Source organism: Coturnix japonica, chromosome 2, assembly GCF_054131305.1.
Source record: "Coturnix japonica strain WE chromosome 2, WE-NBRP24, whole genome shotgun sequence".
Taxonomy (NCBI): Eukaryota; Metazoa; Chordata; class Aves; order Galliformes; family Phasianidae; genus Coturnix; species Coturnix japonica.
The window spans coordinates 28,461,175-28,486,579 of NC_140664.1; the positions used below are offsets into that span (position 1 = coordinate 28,461,175).

The 25,405-nt window shown below is 40.2% G+C and overlaps 2 protein-coding genes across 6 annotated transcripts in view; one reads left to right on the top strand and one right to left on the bottom strand.

The window, feature by feature from the left end:
• Positions 1 to 6,842, top strand: part of STAU2 (staufen double-stranded RNA binding protein 2) — a 196,987-nt gene extending 190,145 nt beyond the window's left edge. The window contains exon 14 of the mRNA XM_085539441.1: positions 6,657 to 6,842. Coding sequence (XP_085395567.1) covers positions 6,657 to 6,671 — 15 coding nt within the window. The 3' untranslated portion in view covers positions 6,672 to 6,842. The remainder of the gene's footprint in view (positions 1 to 6,656) is intronic.
• On the bottom strand, positions 1 to 25,398 carry RDH10 (retinol dehydrogenase 10). Of its 5 annotated transcripts, none has more exons than XM_085539442.1 (6): positions 25,296 to 25,398; positions 23,324 to 23,559; positions 5,214 to 5,312; positions 3,684 to 3,829; positions 3,215 to 3,346; positions 1 to 1,389 (listed from the first exon to the last, which is right to left on the bottom strand). In XM_085539442.1, exons 1-6 carry the CDS (start codon positions 25,396 to 25,398, stop codon positions 1,266 to 1,268), a joined length of 840 nt encoding a protein of 279 aa, XP_085395568.1. In that variant the 3' UTR covers positions 1 to 1,265. The 5 variants fall into 5 exon arrangements, with proteins under 5 accessions (XP_085395568.1, XP_015711268.1, XP_015711269.1 ...); XM_015855782.3 differs by lacking the exon at positions 25,296 to 25,398 and adding an exon at positions 23,874 to 24,442 and having other exon boundaries at positions 23,324 to 23,562; XM_015855783.3 differs by lacking the exon at positions 25,296 to 25,398 and adding an exon at positions 23,874 to 24,441.
• Positions 25,399 to 25,405: the final 7 nt, after the last annotated feature.

Here is a 25,405-nt window from a genome sequence, read left to right on the forward strand (position 1 = left end):
TTTAAGGAAAAGGTGGCTCACTTTAATAACCACAGGCATTGGTCACTATGTAACAAGACATTCTAAAAAAAGTAATCACAATTTGTCCAATAGTAGTTTACAAGTGGATGGTATACATTAAGATACAGAGGTAGAAGTTCACTTTTACAATGCTTCACTAATACAGATTACCAAATTCAAGGCACAAAATTGTTTGCTTTACAAAAAATACTGTAAAAATGTCGTTTGCTGTTCTACAATGTGAGTACAATTGAAAAAAAAATCTTTACACCCTTCCATACTCCACATGTAAAGTTGCATCAGGCGTTACTCTATTTCTTATTTGCTAATAGTTGGCGTACGACCAGCAGTTACATAAACAGTTTGTATCTCAGCTGAGTTGCTTTGTCTTTTAGGCACAAGTCCAGTTACAGAAATTGAGTACAACAGCTTACTCAGGGGGTGGGAGAACTCTGTCGGAAATAAGTACTACAAAAAGAAACATAGTCCATAACAGCAGACCGGACTCTGACATATATGGAGGGAAACAGAACAGAGCATAATTCAAATCAAGTGACTTGAAAAAAAGTCAATTTAAATCACTGACTGCATTCCTAGAAAACCAGATGCCCAGTACAAGTTTGAATGTAGTTCTGATACATCCACTTGTCTTTGAATCTGCAGAGATTTATATCTTTGTTTAAACAGAATACACACAATTGGTACAAAAGAGAATTACACCACAAGTTGGCCATGTGTCCTTTAGAGAGCTTGGGTTAACAAGCAAAGAGACGCAGTCAGAAACCATCCTTGAATTTGCTAAAAGGTGATATGCAGTAGCTTAAGTATCAAGATTTCCCTCCCTGCCTCTTACCAAACACCACTGGGAAAAACAAGCAACTTCTGAGACACACATCTTCTGGTTGTACACAATTTTTACACATCTTGGTAAGCTGAGGAAGAGATATCACACAGTGCATCCCTACAAGAAGTAGTATGACTAGTTTACTGTACATACAGTGAGATTCTAAAGGACAATGGTGGCGGCTACACTGTAAATTCACCTTGTTTACCTATCACATTTTCCAAGTACTCTAGTCAGTTTTATTTACAGTATATAAAAAAAAAACATTGATTTTTAGAGTTCAATACACAGGTTGAGGACCCAAGAGAATGCCACAGTAAGGTGATAACTTTTTGCATCTCTTAGATGCAAGTGCACTTCACAATTCACTCAGGTAACATTATCATATTCACCTATAAACATCAGTCCATCCAAACCAGTGTTAAATTCCATTTTTTGCTTCGTTGTTGTTTGTAGCCTGCTTCCTTTGAGCAATGAAGGGGTACATACACTTGTCTGCTCCCAAAAACCGGTACATGCACACAACCGCTTCAAAGGGCAGAATACTGCAAAACACGAGTTAGGAAATTGTTAGAAAACAGCATAAAAATGCAAAAAAAAGCTCTGTTCATTATGTACTTGGGCTTTCAAATGGAACATAACAGCTATTGCAGGGGTTTCCTATAGCAGTTCAATAGAAGTATTTTCCAGGACATTTTAATAAGAAAATTGACATTCTAGGGACTCAGTCATACAGGCAGGCATAAAGGAGGAGGAAGAAGTTATTTGTTCGCTGGCTATCAGCTTAGAACAGATTTTCTGCTGCTTCTTCACAAACCTGTGACAAACACACCACAGAAAGTCTACTAACAACCAAAAGCAGTGCCAGAAGTCATCAGACATTTAGGAAAAGCTAATTTGGAATTAGCATTAGTTTATGCAATTCTTTAATCACCGGATGTCTAACAACTTTTACACACATTCTAAACTCAGCCATCCATCCTCAAAAAGAGGTCTGAAATAATGAAAGCAATTTCCTCTCTTTCCCCTTCAGATAAAATTCCAAGAGGTAAAATGAGATGAATATCTGGCTACAGACCCTCCCCTTCTTCCTATATCTATAAAACACTACTTTTAGGAGCTCTCACGAAGGACTAAGATGGGGTCTCTACAGCCTCTGGAAACAGCATGACAGACACTCATTTAGTGGAAAGTAATGCACAGAATCTAGGCATTAGGAGTAAGGATCACTGAAATAGATGTCACTGGTACAGGTGTCTTTGCTGGCAGTCGTACTGTTTGTGCAGTAGCCACTGGAGGGCCTTTGATCTAAGTGCTGCTGCCTGGGGCATGGATTATGCAGAAGCTTTGATCTCCCTGTTGGAAGCTAAAGTGTTGAATGCAAGAAAACCCTAAGGGCCTTTGATGTGACCGTTGTTGCAGAAGGCACTGCTTGTGCACAGAGCACTGAAGTGCCCTCTGAGCTTCTGGTTGAAGCTAGCTCAAAGACTGTAGTGTTCTCAAGTTGTTGGCAAAAGAGACACACACATACTCTCTTCCAGCAAAGATGAGAGCAGTCAAGGTCCTTCCTAGTCTTTGGAGACTCTGTCCACCAGGAGAGACTTGAAGCAGAGAACAACTGCTTTGTAAGTACAGCAAAAATCCCAATGCTATCAGTTTCAACCAGCGCTCACAGGACAGCAAGATTTTAAAGGTTCCTACTACACACTTAAGGTTAAAGAAACAGAAAAATCCATACAGCTGTGAAACTGTTCTCTACAAACTAGCATGCAAGTGATGATGCATCAGTGGAATTGAGCCAACTCCTGTATTACACTGCATCACTGAAACAGAAGGCTACTTACAGAGTTCTCATCCCAAACCTGAAGTGTTAGACAGAACAAAGGAGATGATTCCTTAAAATAACCCTTCCTACAAACAGACTCTGCAATTTGGTTCTGAATGTGCAGATTTTCAGTTTGTTTACTGTATTGATGCAAGCCCTAGAGAATCTGCAGGCAGGGCCTCCTCCACACAGCTCCTAGACACAAATAGTTACAGGTTCCTTTGCTGGAAGCTTCCTTACTCCCTCATTCCTAAATAAGAAGAACTCACAGAATGGAAGAAAAGTCTGTTGAAAAGAACATGAATCTAATGATAGATAATAGAAATGCAAAACTAGGATGTACAATACATAGTATCACAGTTTAATGGAACTTCCCAAGATAGCAACAGACACTTATGTAAGCCAAGAGATGAGAATTATGACTAAACAGCACCTATGGCCTGTACAGGTATGACAGTGTTTAAATCAAGATAGTGGACATGTTAATGTACTTTACCAGCATTCTGCTGCTTGTATTGCCAACTAAGTGGCATTTCAGATGTTACCTTTTCATGAAGGTGACCATGTACATGAGGCGAGGTGTGCAGATCATTGGCTGGTCTGTAAGGATAGCTCTCATAGCCTGCTTCACACAGTATTCTGGTTTCAACGGTGGAAGAAAAGGCTCAATTTCTTTTCTGAAACATTTTATTAAAGCTGATTAACCAAGATATATCAAGGACTGCCAACATAGAGAGTTCATTAACTCACTTTCTTTTGGAATGCCTTAGCAAAAACAAGTAGTTCAACTTTTGCTTTCCCTACCCAGTTATAGGAAATACAGGTCAAAACTTGTGCTAAGTACCATAGGATCAAGGAAATTCAGAAAGTCCCTTTCTGGGGCCAGGATTACTGATCACAGTAACATATGAAAGCAGACATAATATTTATTTTAATATTTTTATGGTAATGAGCTAAATTATTCTCAAGTACTTTTATAAAACTACAAACATAAGAGAGACAAATTTTACTCACCTGATCCTGCACCCTCTGAACATTCCTGTATCTACAAGATAAGGGCAGACTAAAGTTGTTTTGATTCCATCCTTTTCAGCAGCTTTCAGTTCATGGCTCAAAGACTCGTGAAAACCTACAGCTCCAAATTTGCTAGCACAATAATCCTGTGTTGGGAATGAACAAGGGGGGGAAAAAAATAGCACCTTAAAAGGGACAGATATGAATCACGTTTGAAGCCAAAGCATATTTGATGTGATCCTACACAAACTTAGAAAGTAACAACAAAAGACACCCACTGAAAATAGCATCGCATCAACTCATCTGTTACTTCTATTTTAAAGCAATCAGCACAGAATCATGAAAACAGAAAAGTTGAATGTATGAGATTAACTTGGATTTATGATTCTGAATAAGGGAGATTCGTATGGCAAGTTACTCTGTTGAGCAGTTTGCTTAATATCAAATGCTGGAATGGAAGACTGAGAAATCTGATACTACCTGGGGGTCAGATTTGAAGGAGCTGGTTTTCAAGCATATATCAAGCGAATTTGGCAGGGCATGGGTGGAGAAACTTGAAATGTTTCACTTTTTGTTAGTTTCAATAGAAGGTATAACAAAGATTTGGTTGTATTACATAGTTAATTTTAGAAAATTGTACAGTTTGCTTATCTCAGAACACTCAGAATTCAAAAATAACTGCAGAGACAGCAGTCACATTCAAGTTCTCAGGTGGATGTGCCCATACCCACTGTCTAAGAAATCCTCTCAAGAATTCTCAAGAAAGTAAATACATTTTAAAAAGCTTTAACTTACACCAGCTTAACTCATTTCTGCTAATAAATAAACAAACAAACAAATAAGGCAGTTTAAGATTCTGGATTAAGCCTAAGCTACACGGAAAAAAAACCCACCAACCCCACATTTTACAAAGTAGTAAGACCATCATTCTGTTAGACTTATTAATTCATTTTCGCTACTTGAATGATTTTTGTTCCCACTTGCATCTGTACTAATAACCTAAAATGCAAGCTAATATGCTCTAATCCTTACCCGGTTTTATGTATCAAACGAGTCACAGAAACTGGTGTTCTCAAATGGCTGCTAGGACCTAGATGGCCTACTGCTTATAACTTGGAGCCTAGTAAGGCAGGTGAGTCACCTATTCTGTAAGGAAAGTAGGTAGCCATTTTCTCACAGATAAAGAAAGAAATAAGAAACATGATTTCTCAAAAATCCTTGCCTTTGACTTCAGCCTTAGCACTGCATTTCTTGGCAGAAATGGGTAGGTGGATACCTTCCAAATTACCAGTAGTTACCAGGCTACTCAACAGTCATTCAGCATTCTGAATGAAATTCTATCCTAGGCCTTCACTCCAAGTGGCAAATGCACAAATACAGTGTCTGCTTGAGTCCTGTGGATCCTACTCAGAGCGCTGTTATTTGGTATCCATATTACTGTAACCTCCAAATACCTTTGAAGATTTGACTATTCTCTCTAGCTGCTAATATAAAAAACAAAACAAGCCAGATTAATACAATCCAACAAACCTCTACTCCAGCAGTACTGAACAGTCCTAAAGAACTTGCAACTGTCACAATGTGTCCATGATTCATTTCCAGCATCTTCGGAAGGAATGCTTTAGTGGTCTGCAAAATAAATAAAACAATCAAGTAAAAGAAAATAAGTGAACTACTACATTAGTTATAAGTGTTCAAAACCTTTACCTCAGTTTATTATAAGGAATTCAGGAGATCACTGTATAGATTTGGAACTTCTTGGTTTTTCAAAAAATGCCAATAGAAAATCTATAGTATGTTTGTGAATTCAGTCAACAACGATCGTATCTCCAGAAATGTGAAGGTTAAAAGATCAATTGAGCTCAGACATGTTTATTTTTCTGCAAGAGACTAGTTATCAGAAAGAGATAATTCGAACCTAAAGTGGAAGTCACTTCTTTTTTAAAGGCAGAAAAAGGAATGCAAAGTGTTTAATTACGCTATTCAGTATTTCTGTGTTAAGATCAGTGCCAATTATCAGCTCTAATTATTGATGATGTATTTTCTCAGCTAGATATGGTTGGTTTTATCCACTTAACTTACTCTGTGCATTTTGCAGCAATGAAATGTTGGAGAGGCAGCTGCTTTGCTGATGTTACCTTTCACATACAAAATACACTAAACATCTGCTAGTTTGAACTGTTTTCCATCTTTATTAGTATCCATTAGCACCGCTCTAACTAAATGTAGATGTATACATCCATTATTAATTCTGTATCTGAAGGGTTTCAAAGATAAAACAAAATCAAGTGTCAAGATGAATGCTTTTAACCAACACTTTAATTATCTCAAGGTCTGTTTGTTTAAACACCCAAATCAGAGCTAACACCTTTAAAAAAAATAAAAATCTAAGTGATAAACTGAAGTCAGTTCTCAGAAGATCATCTCTCCTATAATATCTAGTTCTGTCACCCGATTTTGAAGCGAACTCACACTAACTTTTTTATATACTATCAATCAGAGCACCATATATGCTTGAAAACAATTAATTAGAAAAAGGGTTTCTTCAGCTATTATTTACTTCAGCTTGTAGGTAATCAGCATACTACACTAGAACACTTTTAAGTTGCCAAAGAATTACAGATAACGTACGTTAATCACAAAAGCATGTGGTTAATATACAAATCTACTCATGGCCAAGCTTCTTTCCCATTCTAACTCAGGCAGAACTACAAATTCTTTGTCCTCCCAGAAACCAAGTCTTCCCATGTAATTTGGATCCAAACCCAGAGTATGCAAATGCCCCTGAAGTATTTGCTGCTTGCTTAATTGTTGGTCTGAATCTTGTCAGCTGCATTGTTAAAGAGACATGCAAGCTACAGCTGAATCCATCTAATTCCATTCTTATGCTGTCTGCATTTTCCAATCACAGACGTCAGGATAGTTTTGCTCTAATGATTTTCACATGTTCTTGTACAACGTTTTTGCCTGCAGGTGTTAAATGACTAATCCAGACCTCCTAACACCACACAAAAGAGTGTTTTCACTGGATAGCTGGCAGATGATAGAAGATTAACAGACCTCCTGACTCCTTGACTTTTCTACCGTTGATTCATATAACTCCTAGATTCTGTCATAACTGTATAACGAAGCTAATTACAAAATATAATCTGAGAGCAAGCTGTCTTGCATTTGTTTCTTTCCTCGTGGCAGGGATCTCTAAACCTCTTATACAGAGACTCAGACAAGAATTTAGTTCACTTGTTAGACTAATCTGTGCCAGGCACATGAAGTTTCAGCCTCTCTTCCCATGTTGTGTGGCAAGAAAGCCTGGTCATCACGAGGCAACACAGTCTCAAAAAGGTAAGAAGCTTCACTTTTCTCAAGTTATGCAGTACGTTATTTCTCCGCAGTCACCTCACAACACTGACCACTGTGCACGGGGCCAGGTCTTCCACATCAACTTCCTAAGACAGCAGAGCACCCAGTTCAGCCCTGCTAACAATTTACTCTCCTCCAGAGCATTAGTCAGTTCCATCAGCAGTTTCCACTTAGGTCTCAGTTATCTGTCCACATCACATTGGAATGACTGATTGCCACCCCACACTGCCAGAAAGCGTGATAATGCAGACTGAAACCCTGCCTGCAAAGCACAGGAACAGCAGAAAGAGGCACTTGCCTTGGAGTTTGTCCCTCAGGAGGGGAGGGAGAGAAAGAAAGGAAAACGTAGCAACAGATTTTTTGTCCTATCACATCCAAGACACAGATAAAAATTATCTGATAGGAGAAAATCAACAAGGAAGTGCTTCTCTTGCTTCTTTAGGCTTTTCGGGTGGTTTTATTTTCTTATTTTCTATGATATTGTAGCCTTCTTTCTTTTTGTCTTTTTTTTCCTTTCTTTTTTAGTGTCAAGAGTTGTGGAGGAAATATGTTGAATTGTAATTGTGCCCATAAATCCATGCTATTACCTATCCTTACGGTTGATAAAGATAGTTGCACCATCAAAAACGTACAAAACACAGCAGTCAACTATCAACACCTCGCTAAATGGATAACAGCAAGTCATCTTGGTGCTGCCATCCTCCAGCCATCTGCTGCAGCTTGGAGTTAGTACTTAAAAACACGCATGGTGAGAGGCAGACACACCCTATTGGGGGACACATTTCCAGTCTCAGAGTGAGGCTTGCCCACTGCTCCTCCCAACCTCCTCTTGCTGAGAAAAACAATCCCAAAGTGAAGTTATTCTCTTTCGTGGTATATGCAATCCCCAAATAAATCAGTATTCTTACTGAGCTTCTGGCACAGCCTACTTCGTTGATCAAAGCAGCTTCCTCCATACTCTGGTCCCCAGTTTTTCTGTCTGTTACATAAACCAGACCAACCTAGTTTCTTTCAGCTTCAGCTACATCTGCCTACCAGACCTGACATCTTCTCTGTGCTTGTCGTGATGCTGAGAAAGCGGTTCAAAGTTCGATTGATTCAGGGGCAAGATGCCTCTTGGGTGGCCTTCCCATCTGGCATTTGTCTGAACAGGTAGCACAGCCCACATTCGTTTTCAGAGGTGATGCATGGACACACTAATCCTCTGCTAAAAAAAGTATTAGAAGATACTATGCAAGAAATGTGGTACCATCCATGGCATTAGAGGTCAAGAACCAGGCCCCCAAAATAACTGAAATGATTTAATCAAACTATCTGCCTTCAGGTTTGATCTTTTAATTTCAGTTTTACCTCTCACAGCTGCAGAGGAAGACATATAACTAAAATCATTTAAGTGGTTCAAGTTGGAGCGAGGTCTTTTATTAATGACAAACGCAGTACACTTTTCAACACAGAGGATAAGCCAGCAAGTACAGTAGATGAAAGGAATTTATGCTATGAGGAATCAGGAAAGGTACACAGAAATATAAAGTTAAGCATCTTCTTTACTCAGAATTGCTCTCTTCTTATTTTCCTCTCTCCCAGAAAAACAACAAACAGAAACAAGTCCAAAGTATAGTACAAATAAGTTTTCTAACCTGCAGTTCAAATTAGACAAAGCAGGAAGGTAGTACAGGCAGAATGTAAGAAACTACTCTGAACAGAGAGCAGAGCTAGTTCTTTTATTTGTTTTTGAGACTGTTTAATCTTTATGTTCAGGCTCCATAAAAGACCACTTCCAAATCTTCTAAGTAATTTCCTCCGTGCTTCTGAATATATAAGTAAGAACAAACTACTCCCAGTAGCTGTAACATGTATTCCACGTGCACACAGCTTTAATGACTTATTTCTCATAAGTGTGAAACTGAACAAGCATTTACATGTCACTTCATAGCTTTCGTAATCTGTTCTCAACATTTTGGTTTACGGCAAATTAACTTCTAACAGTCTAGCACTTCTTCCCTCCCCTTCCCCAAATTCTTTAGTTCCATTCTTAATGAAACAAAACTCAAAAGATTGTGCAACACAAAGAACAGCACAGCTGCAATGTCAAGACAAATTAGCCTAAATACAGCAAATGAGAATATGAAGAAATACTCTGTTTGGGAAAGTGATTTTTTTAATTAAATTTTGGAGTAATTATTCTTAAAGTAGAAAGCAAGCCTACACAGAAAACAATGTTAGATGTATGCAGCTCAAAACAGTGAATACTGAATGCACAAAGCACACCGAAGTGGAAAAGTACATGCTACCTCATGTTTATAAACTTGCTTTTATATTAAAGAAACAATAAAGCAGGTACCAATGTTTCAGATCCTTTAAAGTTTCTATTTTTCAATACAGTATTTTTTTCCATACCTTCTGTCTTCCACCAACACCCAGCCACCCTTTACGACTACTCTGATAACACAAATAAGGCAGAAATTCCTTTGGCATAAAGGGATGGCTTATTCTCCATATGACCCCTTCATACAAGGTGGACGGAATGCAGCTATTTTTCAGGGGCTGATAGGAACAGGCAAGTCTTCCTACTGCTGTTGTTAATCCACAAGAGTGGCATGCTGGTGTAACAGATAATGATTTTACCTAAGGCACGGCTATTCCTGATTGTCAGATGCATAACAGTATGAAAACGTACAATATTTGGGTAACTGCATTGTTTTTTATCTTTGTGTTAAAACTTTTCAGGAAGATTCAGAGTTGGTGACATTAGTCACAGACCCATCTAGATGACTCTATTTAAGCCAGCAACTAAGGCAGCAGGAGTCACAACAGCCTGCTATCATGGCTAATAACATGAAAGTATTAATTTGAATCAATGGAGACAGTGATTAAAAAAAATCCCAGTTTCTATTTAAAATGCATCTTGCATCCTCTCTCTTCCTCGCATGAGCATTTGATTTTATATTCTTTCCTTTCTTCGTGGATCACAGTACCGCACTGCAGGTTCTCCTGCTTCCATGTAGGTACAGCACATGGCTGCCATGGGTACTATGGTTAGGGTACTATGCGTAGGCTGCAGTTGGACTTGATGATCTTCAAGGTCTTTTCCAACCTGGGTGATTCTATGGGGCAAAACTCAGAAATTACCACATGCCCCAGTTTTCTTTCCATTCCAATAAGTGGAAAGTAAGGCACAGAAACCTGACAAAAGAAAACGCCAAACTGTTCTGCAAACCAGCTGTGGCAACCTACGTCTTAAAGTAGGTTTTTCCAAACTGGATAGAATAGCAACAGGGTGCCCCTGCATGTTGAAAGGAAAAGTGAGGCACCTGAAAGGCAGAAAAAAACCATGGAAAACTTACCTGTAAATATACTGAAGTTATTTTCAACTGTAGTCATACAGTCTCTCTTCAGAAGATAACCACTTTAAATACATTTTATAAACGTGGGGTAAAACTTCATTCACAGCATTATAACAAAAGCCATTGCCAAATATTTTTAGAAGAGTCTTGAATGTATACTGTAGAACCATGTAACTCCCAAAGGAGAACTTATTCTCATTATAGGCTATAATAACCAAAAATACCTTCTCACACACCAAAGCATACCATTACAAGATTGGATTTAACTGTTCATTTCCCTTTTATTTTTTTAATTGGTTCCAATTAGAACTGAGTACAACAATTAGACACTTACACTATCATCTCAATTACTTCTTCTGTATTATATCCCCACCCTTCTTAAATTCCAGTATACAATTATCTCCAAATTATTAGTTTAAGGTGAGATTGACTGTGCAAGACTACATCAAAAGTCCTGAACTGGACACTAGAAAGACAGCACAGCAGACACAGCTGTGTTGTTAACAGGCTGACTACAGAAGGCAGATAGAAGCCCACAACTACTGTTGACCTTGCAAATGTAAGGGACCAAAGTTGTGCTTCAACTTAAAAGGAGCTCAGATGTCTCTGCTGGCTGGTTTTAAGAACCACTGGGCCCCCTCTGGATAATTAGCCACTGTCTAAGTAAATATTTAAATAGCCGTAGAGATCAGCGCTATTTTTGATCTTCAGTTTCTATTCTCAATTAACTATTGTGAAAAACAAGTCAGAATTACGTAATTTTCATAAAGTAGTGAATTAAAAAGAACCACGCATTCCTCTGGATTGTTCATGGGTGATCATGCCCAGATCCTTCTACGGTAAAAAGGAACAGGAGATACATATGACCTCCTCAAACCAAGCTGCCACAGACAGCTGTACTAAAAGCATGGAATGAAACTATCTGAGCAGGCCTTGCATTCAAAATAAAAACCTAGCACTTCTAATATTTCATTTCAAAAGGGGTCCCTTAGTTATTTACCTCCTGGCAGGCAACACAACCTTTAATCTCTCACTAAAGCTTTATTTGTCCTTTACATAAAAACCCACTGCTTTGGGACCACGGGGATTCCTTTAATATTGAACTGCAACAGCAGTTAATGCTTAACGTACATGCACAGTAATAACGTTACAGTTGCCTTGCAACCAGAAACTCCTGAAAGAACAAGAAGTCCATAAGGATGACAAGTAGCAAGGAAGCAAAGTCACACAGGGGCACATGTAGGGCTCTGTGTGCCCTACATTTGTAGATAGAGTGAAACTACAGATAAAATCTAACCAGGTTAAGAGGTGAAGGTAACAAAATAAGTACTCTAAAAAACTAAGTCACCGAGACAACACCAGATAATTGAAAACTGTATTTGATTTACATAGAAATATATTTATTTTCCCTCTCTCTAATGTTGTGTGAAATAGGACTCTGAAGTACACAGAGTCTTCACCTAGTGAAATCATAACCTATTGCTTGAATCAATTGTTTGGCATTTAATTATTTTTAATGAATCCATATTAGTAATTAACGTTCCTGTTTTCTCCTCTCTCGTGGCTGATCCATCCACAAAATCCCTTGCTTGTCAAGGGACACACAATCAGCTGAGAAGCATCATATCTGTAGAAAACTAGGTTAAACCTCATTTATGGAGGTTTATAAGTGGGTTTTTTAGTAGTAACAAACATTTACCATGCTATTTGCTGAACAAATTATGTTATAATCCATAGTTACATATCTACACTGTTTTGCATTTGTAGTACTTAGGGTGCCATTACAAAATTCCTTGAAATATCAATAGCTACCATTGTTTCTTGTGAACCTTTCAGCTCTTGTAGTAGTTCCTCTTATGCTGAATAAACTCATGCTGAGTGTATCAGAAGAAAGCTGAAACTGAATGAAGTAGTTTCCTTAATCAGAACTTTGTGCCAGAAAGCTGTTTACAATGCATAGATAGTAAAGATAAGATAAGTAATGCTAATAAAAAAAAAAAAAAAATCACAGGAAACTAATACCACTAGTTATCTCTCAGTCATTAATCATTGTTTTCTACTCTTTACTACCAGAACTAATTATGCCAAGCCTAGAACAACTGAACATAGCCTGGCTAAATTGTCTTTTGTATAGTTTGTTAACAGGGCTTAGTTAGAAAGGGGTTGTTTCTACAGAGAGTGGAATATGAAAAGTGCTTAAGAAAGGACCTTGCAACAGAGACTTTTGTTACCTTATCATGTCACTACATTCTCTCTCCCTCCCCTTTCGTTTAAGAGCTTCATTTCCTGTGATATTACCCCAAATTGCATAACTAGGACTGGAACAGAAAACAGCTTTGTTCTCCCTTTGCTCTGAAGTGTAGGAAAGTACTCAAGCATGCTACCTAAATAACAGAATTCCTGCTTCAGAAACTTTCTTCTTGAGAGTCAAGATGGAAATTCTATCATTGCCTAAGGCTTATGGCAATCTAGAGCTAATCCGACTCCCAGTTGCCTTACATAAACCTTTTCCTTGTGTTCACCACCATAGCAGCACTTCAGACACCTTTACCTAGGGCAGGTACTTTAGGTACATGTACCACAGACAAAAGCAGTCCCAGTTTCTCCTTAAGAATGTTTTGCTTGTTCAGAGAAGCCACTGCTTTGTGTGCTTTCTGTGCATTCAAGCTGAACTACCCCTGTTAATTCTATACCAGCAAGTGGAAGTTAGAGCTTTCATGTTACTGGTATGCAGCTTCCACCTTTTTGCTCTTGAGAACTTTTGTATTGTTCCCTACTGAGAAGAAACAGGTTGTAGATTTTTAAAGCTTTTAAAATTATGTCCACCCACAGATGTCAGACTTCTATTTACATGTCTGGTCCTCCTAATGAGTGTATTCTGCACCAGTCGTTTCTGTGGAAGCATGTGGCTGCCTTTCATGGACATACTTGTATATATTCTACCATACATGCACATAAACTTATCTACTTTGATCTGTACTTACAGATACTGCTTGCACAACTGTTTAATATATGTGCATCAGTATATTCTGCTACTTAAGTCACCAACTGTACAGTTAGGGCTCTTCTCTTTTTGCAAATCTTTGATTTCATGCAGCTATGAATAATGGAGGACGTTCTCCATTTAAGTCAAGGATACCAGCTCCCTTCCCAACAAAACATTCATCTTCCTCTTGCACAGAAAAGTTCATAAGCAAGCAGAGACCCTGCATTCTTTGTCCCTGTGTTGAGTTTATAAAAAATACAATAAAAATACAAAAAATAAATTGTATAATATATATATATAAATAAAGTATATATCTTAGGGAAGTATGCTAATTTCTTTGTTACTTCTCTCCTGTATCCCCCATATACTTTTGTCTGTAATATATTTATCATACTCTAAAATAGCATCTTTTCCATTTCTACTCTTTCTCCTTTGGTCTAGAGACCTTACAAGTGGACGAAGTGAGTCCAGTAAGGCAGTGTAGAGCACCTAGATGAGCATGTTTTGAAACTGACTGTTTCAAATGATGAAATTTGAAGATGAGCATGTATTTTCAGCTGACTCCAGGACAGCTGAATACCGCATTATCTTCAAAATGAAAATGATGTTCCCCTGCTATCAGAAGCCCTCCACTGACTAAGCTTCCTTGCCAGCTTCTTAAAGGTATTCATTCAGACCACTCACAGACAATTCTGCCTACGTTGAATTTCAATGGCTTTTAAAGCCCAGACAGTACAATCGTACTGGATTCTCAACAGCTAGCAATGAGCAAGGGGAAGAGTTAATCACCTTAAGAAGAGCAGAGCAAAGTTTGCCAATGATTGTGCATTTCAAATGCCAAACTGAAACTGTAAAAGCTGAGAAGTTTCAGTAGTAGGTTAGACAGCATGGTAAGAGGGCTGTTGGAGGCATAACTACGCATTTAGTACTGCCTCACATTGGAAAATAAATGTGACAAATGTCAAGTGGAACTTGGGAAAAAAACTGCATATATGCAGGCTTCTCTGCTCAGCACAAGACATAACCAAGCATGAGAACCAAAGCTTACAGATGAAGTAATCATGCTGAAAAGATGAACTCTTCCCTTCTGCCCAAAGATATCTCAATTAGGTGAATTGATGTTTATTGTCTACAAACAACATTTCTTTGTGCTCTCAGACTATAGCCACTACCAAACCATGATTACTGTTCAATTTAAAACAGGCACTATACACCTGGCAGAAGTCTCTGAAAAGTAACATGCAGTTTCAAGCGAACAAATTGCTTTCTTTAAACTACTGTATTAGCATCTGAGCTTCCCATACACAAAAAACTAACCGAACTCCAACACCACTATAAGAAGCTAAGGGACTTAAGTTACATTTCCAGTAGAAAGCACTATCAACATCATCTTTTTCCACAGGCAGATCTGTCAGTAAAGACCTAACCTGCATTTATCCAAATGCCAAATTTAAAGTTACTTTAGAGTTTTCTGGTGAAGCAATATGAGAAGTTAACAGTTGGCTCCTTCTTCCCACAAAAGCTGGGTTTAAGCCCTGTTGAAGTCAAATGACTAGAAATTCTGCTTTGTTTATATACTGACAAATGGCCCAGTCAAAGGATTTGTGGTATTGCAGAGCAATGTTGACATTAGTGTAACAAACACATTAGTCCCTCACCTTCATTAGCACAAGTTTGTAGCAAATGTCCAACCATTTGGAGAGCAGTTATTTATTGCCAGCTATGTGATAATCTTGACCAAAAAAATGAAAATGTGCCATCGTGAGTCAGTGAAAAATCCACATAACAAATTCATTTTAGAAAAACTATTAGATAAGAGCTCAGAATATTCTGTTCAGTGAACAAGAACGCAATCCAACTTCCAAATACACATTCTTCTCCAGCTTGCCATAAGCTTAGTCATGCTCTGGAATACTTGGTAACACTTAATATTTTAGTCTGCATATTTCCAAATATTACTACAGAACTGTACTTAGGGAAAACATGAAGTCATCACTCGTGCTTTACAATCTACGTAACTGACTTTTGAAAATGAGGCTAAACTAGGAAAAAAAATGTCTGATTTCTTTACGTACCTTAAGACAGTACCTCCACAGCACTGTCATTGCTGTACAATATCCGCATGCAGATGAAAGCTGAGTCACTTCACTCACCCTTCCTAACTCAGTAACTAGGTCATTGTTTCATATAATTACTCTTAAAAAGAAAAAAATAAGGAAAGTAATTGCACCATAACTGAATATCTCACAAGAAAAAAAAAAACAAACAGGATTAACAGCTGTAGAGGTCCTGTCTGCTGCCACATGGTTTTATCCTACTTCCAGTCTCTTTGACATAAGTACTATTTGGTCAGTGCACGTCTAAAATGTTGATGAAGCAAGTGTGGTCTCTAAGAAGCAAAACTAATCAATTAGGCCAAGAAAATGAAGCTTCCCTCCGGAGAGTTCTGTGTGCTAAACTAGCTCATCCAAGGATCATATATTCAAGGGATGCCCCCATGCTTGCCACCACTAAGCTGTCCTTAATTTTTTTCCTGAGTCAACAGAAATTGTGGCCAAGTTATATTTAAGCATATGCTCAAGAACTTATACAAACTAGTGCTGTAAGTGGAGTGCTTGAGAAACTGTCACACAAGTTCAAACAGATGGCAGAAGTGACCAGGGCACATTTAGGTGCAGAATTCAACAGCCAAACAAACTTGAATTTCAAAAGGCTCACACCAAGAGAGTCACCTCTGCTCTGCAGCTGTTTCTGCATTCCTTGGCCTATAACGCCCTCCCCTCCTGATTGTGATACCTCACTTGTGTCAAGTGTTAATTTGGCTGGCATATAAATCATTATTCTAATACAATTATTTACAAGAACAAAGCGTTCATTCAGAAGTTTAAGCATTGATGTAAATCTCTTTCCTGCTTGTGACATATCTCCTTTCAAACCAAATGATAAGAAACTGAGATGCCAGCAGTTTATGCCCACTTACTTAAGACTGTAGCTATACTTTTAAATACACATTTTTATACAGACTAAGAAGCCTAAGACCACGGCCATAAGCACACAGCATCACATGCGACTCAGCACTAGCTTGCCTGTGTAGAAATACTTCTACCATTCTTCACAAAAGACACACATGTATCGATTACTCAATTTTATTGTCAGTGTGAATAATTAGAAACCTTAGAGGCTGGGGAGCAAGGTTTATCAAGTAAATGATGCTCTGGCTTTTACAGAGGACTTCAGAAAGATTTAATATTACAAATGCATAACAAAAACTCAGGCAAACAAACAAGCAAAAACCTCACACACACAAACACACAAAGATCCAGATCAAGTTATGAGATGTACTGGGAAAGGATAACACTTTCCAGCTCATACAGATAAAAAGTAGAGAAGATTATAAAAATGTGGTGCTAAAAGAAGGCAGGAACAGTGCTGGAAAACACAACATTCATCTTCCCTCAACCCATCTAGTCAGAGTATTCAACGGCCCTCAGAACTACAGATAAGGATTGCTAGCTCACATTGTTCACTTAAGGCTGGTTCTGCCAACAAGGAAAATACTGGGTTAGCAAGACACTTATTTAGATTTAATTAAGACATCTTAATTAAAATTACATTTCTCTGTATTTGAGTGCACAAATACATCTGTCTTCTAAATGTGTGTTACTGTCACTTGGTTATTACAGAAAGGTAATAACATGTTAAGATCCCATTAACATCATTGCTTTTTGTAAAATTATAAATGTTACTTTAGACAGAACAACTGGTAACTTAAAATTCTATCATACCCCATCAGAGCACTGCTCTTCCAACCACCACAGGACAAAGAAGGCATATGAATTATTTTTATATGGAGTATTTCCCAAAACAGCAGAGGCACCCTCTCCACTTCAAGCTACATTAAACAGCACAGTGGCAAGAACTATCATTCCATTCAAGGTTTCCTACTTCCCCAGTTTTTCCATAAGTAAGACCATAATATCAGACCAAAGTCAGTGTAGAGGTTTTTGCTTATTCAGCTGACTTAACTCATTCCAGAAGAAGGAGGTATTCAATCACCACACCGATCACTCAATCAGCATCATTTCTTCAGAGCAGATTAGCAGTCCTGAAAGCACTGATATGGTTTGCTGACAAGTCTCTAACCCTCATAAAAAAGTCACAGGAGACTGAAGTGTGAGATTACCTCAAGGACCTCTTCTTTCCAGGGTACACTGCACTTCCAGATTTATTTTAGAAGGCTTTGGAACCACAACCCACTAATAATTGACTAATACTTAAGATGTATTTCAATTAGTTTGAGAAGTCTTGGCACGTTCTCCTCAGAGTAACTCTCCTTTCCCTTAAAGGACCCATCACATTGCTTTAATGTGAAAATAATATTGCTTTCACCTAAACTCCGCTAACTTCAGCAAGTCAAGCACATGTACGTAACCGGCTGGCCACATGGTACACCACCTTCACATACACCAACCTACAGGCAACAAACAATTAATGGGCTGCAATTTGAGAATCTTTATTTTCTGTTTTTGAGCCCAAGTTCCATACATCTTTCAAACGATGCAGAAAATTCACCTCAAAAGCATGCCTGGGAGCAGTTACAAAAGCTGGAGCATAATTGAAGCACTTTAAGACCCACTGAGCCATCATTTCAGCTCTCTGAACTGACAAGGACAAAAAACCACTTGACACCATTACAGAAAAGGGAGATGCATGGATTCAACTGCTCTTTGAACAAAACAGGTCAGCACTCTCCATCACGCAAGTAAGATTACCTAGCACAGAAAGTTAGCTTTGTAACACACCCAAAGAATCTTCAAAACATTCTTCCCACTGTCCCGATGGAAATGTAGCCCATGAAGCCAAGAGCTCTAGGAGTTGTTTTGCTAGAGCTCCTCTCTCTCACTAATTTATTGCTTGAATTCATACAATTCCTACAGATGAGAAACTAAGGTTTGTTTGTTTTTCTTTTAAACATGACTGAGACTCATCTACCTCCCCAATTCAATGTGTTCGGTAAGTCTTCTGGTCAATAAGTACACATTTTAATCCACACCTGTGTCTGCTCTCAGAAGTGATGCAAGATCCCTTCCACAAGTGAAGCAGAGACATCTAATCAGATGTGTTTCTTAAGTTTATTTCCTCAAAAAGTATCAGAAAACTGGAAAATAGTCAACAAAAGACAGATCTTTTTTTTTTTTAAAACAATCGCAACAACTTAAATATAACAAGACAAGTTTATAGATTCATACAGATTGTAAGATGCAGGTAACCAACTGTTACAGATTAGACAACTCCAGGTTGGTAACAACTGTGCTTGACAAGGTCCTGGTACACTATACTGTACATCAGTAAAGAAAGCTCTAAACCAGTAGTCTCATGCCCACTCGTGCTCCAGAAATGCACATACAGCCATTTATTTGCTTATGCTCTTGTTAAGTACATTGCTGCATAAGAGGGTAAAATGGATGTTTTAGAAAACTACATCTGGAAGACAGTATTTTCCTCAACTGATAGAAGATTTCCTCTATTTCCTTGATAAATAAACCCAAGAACATATGAACCACAGAAACATACCAAAGCACTTGCAAGATTTAAATATGACCAATACCCTATTTCTGTAGCTAAGAGCCTGACTGCTTTTGGTTCATTTTCATTACCCAGCATGCTACTGCATTATATGAAACACATGTGCTGTCTAGGGTAATTTACTGGTGGCATGTAATTGGAATCATTTTGCAAGGGAAGAGTTAGTTTTGATGACACTTTTTGGATCATATACACATGGTTTGGCTTGAATTTGATCCAACTCATTTTTCAAAGAAAAAAAAAAAGTCAAGAACTTATAAACTTCGTCAGCAAACTTCTTTGGACACATTATCATGACATTAAAAATTAAGACAGCTAACTCCACTCATCCACAATGCTAAATACAGCTAGTTGGCACATAAATAGAATACCGTGTGTATATTTTATCATAAACATTAGAACTTCAGAAATGAAGACAAAAATTAAACTACTAAGCCAATAGTTTATAAAAGATTTGTCCTGGTACAGTTTCAGATGCAGCTTCACATAATTAAGTTATCTTTTCTTCTGTAGAACAGTCACCGAGCACACTTGATGGGCAGCATTTTCATATTTAAACCAATCACAGGTATGAGTTCTATTGAACACTGGGGAACTGTATGAGATTAGAATCACAGAAACCTCAGAGCTGGAGATTAGATCAGTACTTATAGATAAGCCACTTATTCTCCAAGGTTTTAGTAAGTCTTTCAGACAGATTAAGCTGGCAACTGCAATACCTGCATAAATATGTATTTAATCCAGTACCTTTCCAGCTTCCACTAAGCTTTTTCTTTAAAGATTTGTTTACATTTAGGGGATTACATAGTCCAAAATATCTAATTTATTCAAGCAGCATTTCCCTCTTACACAGTATCTCTCCTCATATTATCAGCATTGGACCATTTAGAATTTGTTATATACCTGCAAAGGGAGATGTACATGCATAACCTCAGAAACAGAGTAGTTTATAAGTGAATGGACAGTAATGCAGCAATGAACAAGTCCAGGCTTTAGCTTTCCACTTTTTAAATATGACACAGCTGGAGCTAAATGCTTTTGCTTCCCCCTTTTGGTAAGTTGAAGAGAACTCACTAGGAGGAGAGCTTCAAATTGAAAGTTTCAGAGCACTGAGACAACAATAAAAAGCAGGAGTGGTATCACTGTTCTCTCAGAGCTGGATACTGAAAATCTGCTGTACAGAAGGATCTTCTTATCACAGAACATTGTGGTGCCTGATCATCATCGTGCTTCATTCAACAACTGAATCTGGGAGGAGTCACCAGGAACTACTCTGAGGTACAACACTAATACTTGTCTATTCAGCAGTGGCTTTACAACTTCACATTCAGGCAGAATAATAGATACAAGAAATCTCAATCCATCCTGAAATAATTTGTACAGTAGTTTTATCGAATACTATTCTATGATCTAAAAACATGTGCTGATACTTAAGTTAAGCTTTATTGTAAAACATTAAGGAAAATAACCTTTCTGCTTAAAATAGATGAAGCAACAGCTAAATCTTGCGCTAACTAAACATTTTTCAGGTCTGGATCCTGACATAAAGAACTCCCTGTCTGCAGAAGTTCTGTTCCAGTAACTGGCAAGTGCAGCCAAGTTATTTCTTGCAACAGACTGGCAAAAAGATACTGTTATATTACTGCAACAGTTTTATGCATCTGCAAATTATAGTAAACCAGAGCTGGCTTGTTTCAAACTGAGAATGCATTTTGCCCCTATGTTTTCAATATCAGAAGCATTCAAGTTATCACAGCATGAAATAACAGGTTTTTAATACTGCAATGGATTTTATGCTGTGGAAATTGCTACATGATGCATTGGTGACATGTTTATATAGAACACACATAGGAAGGCTTATACAAATCATAGATGTCAGCAAAATGGAAAGCATCTGTTTAGGCTGTGGTATGCTGCTAAAGCTCTCCTTGCTGCCAGTTTGTGATATGGTACACAGCCCAGTTAGAGTCACAACAGCAGACCAGTGACAGGCTTTTGTTTTATTGCCTACTGCAGAGATTCAGCAGCCTTCGAATCGTAGCTGCTCACGGAAAACAAGTTCACCTGCACAGAGAACATGCAGTCAACCCCATTTCAAGGGCTTCAAGGGGACAGTGCCACAGTTCCATTTGACATTTTTATGTAGAAACACACCGAGGCTTGTTAGTGATCAAAGTATGAGGGAAAACGTACCGTGTTACACAGGAGAGAGAAGAAACAACGGAAAAACCAAAAGACTCCAAAAAGCACAAACACTGAACTACTGAGCAATGGTACACAAAAGATTCATGTCAATACAAAATCCTTTTAAAGCTTTTTGGATGAAACATCCTTCAAGAATAGTTAGAAGTCTACATAATGCTCCAGAGTATTTCCTTTGCTTTTGGACCACCAGTTTAGCTGACATGGAAAAGTCTAGCTGCATAAGACTTCACACATCTAGACAGATTGTTTTATTTAAGTCAGCATTGACTTGCATTTAAAAAAAAAAAGAAAGAAAAAAAATTGGCTTCAAATCAGCTGATTCAGATGATATCTTATGAATTAAGTATTATTATTTTCTAATACAAGTCCACCCACTGTTGGCCAAGCCAGTCTTTTCTGAGATCAGGAAGGGGAAGACTAGGAAAAAGCTTTGCCAAGAGCAAAAAAATAAATAGAAGGAAAAGCAAAGCAGGACACAGGATCTGCAGGAAGCACACATAAGAACAGATCCTCTAGTAAATAGAAAGGGTGTTGACTGCTCCTTAGAAGATTACGCCAAGATCTCAAGTTGTAGTTAAAGGCATTTGATACTAACATTTAGAAATGAATGAAACTTGTGGAAATAACAGTCACAGCAATACTAGACTAAGCTTAATATTTAATTACTCTAAAAGAACACACACAGGATGCTTTAAAAAGGCCTCCGAAACAATGTTATAAATAAGTGTATGACTTAGGCCTGAAGGAAGAACAGCTGGAGAATTTAGGATCCTCCCATATTTTAATTCCTGGTGATGTCATAATTTAGAGTTCTTGGAAACTTTGTCAATTCTGCTTTTAGACCACATCAATAACAGCCATTAAATCTGTGTACATCTCTGCTTGCTTCAGCATCAGTTTCACTTTTATGAAGGGAACATGCAGAGCAATTAAATGTTGTGAGGTCTTATGCGCTTTTTCAAACCTTTCAAATTGCCCAAATTGCCTTAAAATATACTTTAATAGTTTCTAAACAATCTCATGTGCATTGAAGTTTAAGCAAACTCTCTGCAAGCTTTACAATACATTGGAAAAAGACTGCTCTGCCATTAAGTATTTCACAGTGCAGATTTGAAGGGGCTCCTTTAGGGTTATGAAACAGCATTTAAGTTCCACGTTAAAGCCCCAGGTTTGTGAGGCCCTTCTAAGTTTTAAAGAGGAGGATTTTACAAAATTTTATCATCCAAAGGTAAGAACAGCCAAAGAAAGCTCAAGTCGAAGCATATTTCGGATTGCTTAATCTTTTGATTGTTATGCAAGTGTATTTCATAACACTATTTGAAGGACCAAAGAACAGTTCAATACTAACAATGGGCTCAGTCTGACAGCTAATGCTAACCCAAGTGTGCATCGTGCCCTCCTTCAACACACTGACTTACATAGCTCCACTCTACAGTGAGAGTAAAAATAAAACTCGCAGGGAAACAAGATTTGGGCAGACAAGAAGAGCAAAGATCAAACAGCTTCATCAAATAACTTCTCCTTGATAACAATCTGCTAGTTACAGTATCACCTCAGAATTAGCTTTGAAGATTTTTCTTACTTCTACCAGTAGCCCCAGGAGAAAGCTATGATGACAAATACACAGGATTCCCCAAAAAGTGTTCTTGGCTTGATTTCTTGGCCTTCCCTCCCAGCCACCAAAAGCAACAATTTGCCTCCAAGGCAATTCAAACAAGATCTCCAGCAGGGCTTCTAATAAGCCTTTTTCTCCCAAAGCGAGCAACTTTGCCATTGCAACCGTCATCAAAGCAGCATCTTAAAGCTGCTGACATTCTGCTTTAAGACTGCAGAAGGAGGGAGAAAAGTCATTCCTTAATAGCAACGACCTTTAATGTAAATTCAGAAGTTATGATTGCAAGAGATTTCATATATGGAGCTAAATAAGTGAGTGAGATTGTGAACTCAAGATTCTAAGAGCACAGAGTCAATTCAAAGTAATTTATTAATAACTTTAATACCCACCATTACCTGTTAGACATTAAAAAAGAAGCCCACAAAGTGGAGAGCTTGCAAATGAAAGGGATCAAGTGCAAAACCAAGGAGACGGGAGTTAAGCAACAACAGTTGATTCCCTCAAATTAACTGATAGAAAAGGTAATATATGAACATATAGTTACCCAGAAATGCGCGTGACAGTTGACCATCATGGTCCTCTCAATCAGCTCGTCAGGACACTCCAAAAGGTGGTGCCCGGAGACCACGCCAGCATTGTTAACCAGGACAGAAACCTCTCCAACCTCTTTGCGGACCCTCTCCGCTGTCGTGTAGACATTTTCTCTTTTGCCCACATCACAGGTGTACGTGTAAACCTGCAAGCTGCAATGGGGCAGCGCATCTTTCTCTCCGTCTCCAACTACTAGCAAATAAGAGAGGAAAGAAAAGAGAAAAACGTTCTTAGGTGCATTTCAGCAGGCAAATAAAGAATTGAGCAAAAGAGCAAACTTACTTCCAACGCACTAAAACTTCTGTTTACTTTGGTGTCACCGTGGTACACGGGAACTCGCCTGCTCGCTAGCGCTGCCAGCTCTGAGAGCCGGGAGCCGCCGCGGGGACGAAGGGACACTCAGGACAACGCAACGTCCCGCCCGGCTCCCTGACAGGACGGGAGGTCCCCGGGGCAGGACGGCCGCAGGTGGGCTCCGAGGGGCAGCGCCCGGCCCCGCTTACCTTTGGGGGCGGCCTCGGAGAGTTCGCGGTAGATGTGTCGCACCATGCCCGCCGTCTCCTCGTTGCTCTGCGTGTTGATGTCCCACAGCACCAGAAGCGCCCGGCGCCGGGCAAACTCCAAGGCGAAGAGACGGCCCAGGCCGCTGCCCGCCCCGGTGATCAGGCACACCTGCCCCGCCACGCTCTTCTCTTTGGGCCGCACCAGCCACTTGGCAGCGGCCAGCACGAACGCCCACAGCACTCGGAAGGTGACCACGAACAGCTCCAGCAGGATGTTCATGCTGGCAGCCCCTCGCCCCCGGCCCGGCGGCCCTCACCCCCGCCCGCAGCGGCGGGCACGGCGTGGAGCGGAGCCTCCCTGTCGCCCGGCTCCGCACCTGGGGCCGCTGTTCTCGCTAGGACAGCCCGCTACCGGGGGAGCTCCCGCTGCCGGGACTGCCCCGCTCCGCCCGTCGCCGCTCGGGACGCCCCGTGCTCGGTCCCGCACCCCACGCCCAACGCAGGAGCACAGGGAAGGAGATCTCCGCCCGCCCCGTCCCCACACGCCCGCGGCCCCGCTGTTGGCAGTGAGCATCTTGCTCGCTCGGCGCCCTATATAGGGCGGGTCGGGCGGCTCGGCCCCTCCTCCCGGGCTCCCCAGCCCTCCCCCGGGCCCGCCCCGCATTCCCTGGACCCCCACCCCCGCCGCGGCCCCTCCTCGCCCCGCTCTCCCGCCCCTCCGCCGGGGGAGGGTCCGGCTGCCGCTCCAGGCCCGTCCTGCCGGCTCCGCAGCGGCTCCCCCCTCCCGAGCGGTGCTGCCGGACGCCGGGCCGAGCCCGCCCCGACTACATGTCCCAGCGTGCACCGCCCCGCCCTGCAGCGCCACCTGGAGGCAGCGGCGGGAACGGCGCGCTGCTGGTCCCGGGAGGAGGGCGGAGGGCGGAGGGCTGCACACAGCAACCGGAGGGGAAAGCGGGTTCTGCGCTTACAGCCCATTTTCACAGTATCACAGTAGTATCACAGTATAGTGCGGGTTGGAAGGGACCTTAGAGATCATCGAGTCCTTGGAGGTGTTCAAGACCAGGTTGGACGGGGTCCTGGGCAACCTGATCTAGTAAAGGTGTATGTTTGGTGGCCCTGCCAGGCAGGGGGTTGGAACTACATGATCCTTGAGGTCCCTTCCAACCCGACTCATTCTGTGATTCTGAGTCCAACCCCCGGGATTCGAGCCCTGTGTAGCAGAGCGGCACTTCGACCACTTGCGCCGCAGGGGGGATTCGAACCTGTGGCCTCCGGTGTTGCAACGCGGCATTCCTACCACTGCGCCACCGGGGCGCACTCAATTGTATCGGTGTTTTATCGCACACCTACGTGCTGGTGGATGTTATTTACCTCCCCCGTTATAGTGAGATCGGTGGGATGTAACCCGCCTTAGGAACGCACCTACCACCTCGGTCCGGCACCACCGCGGCCACCCATACGTGGGGTCCTTCCCCTGCGCAGGGCCCTGCCCGCGCAGCAAGCGGCTTGAGTTGTCCCCGCGCATGCGCGTG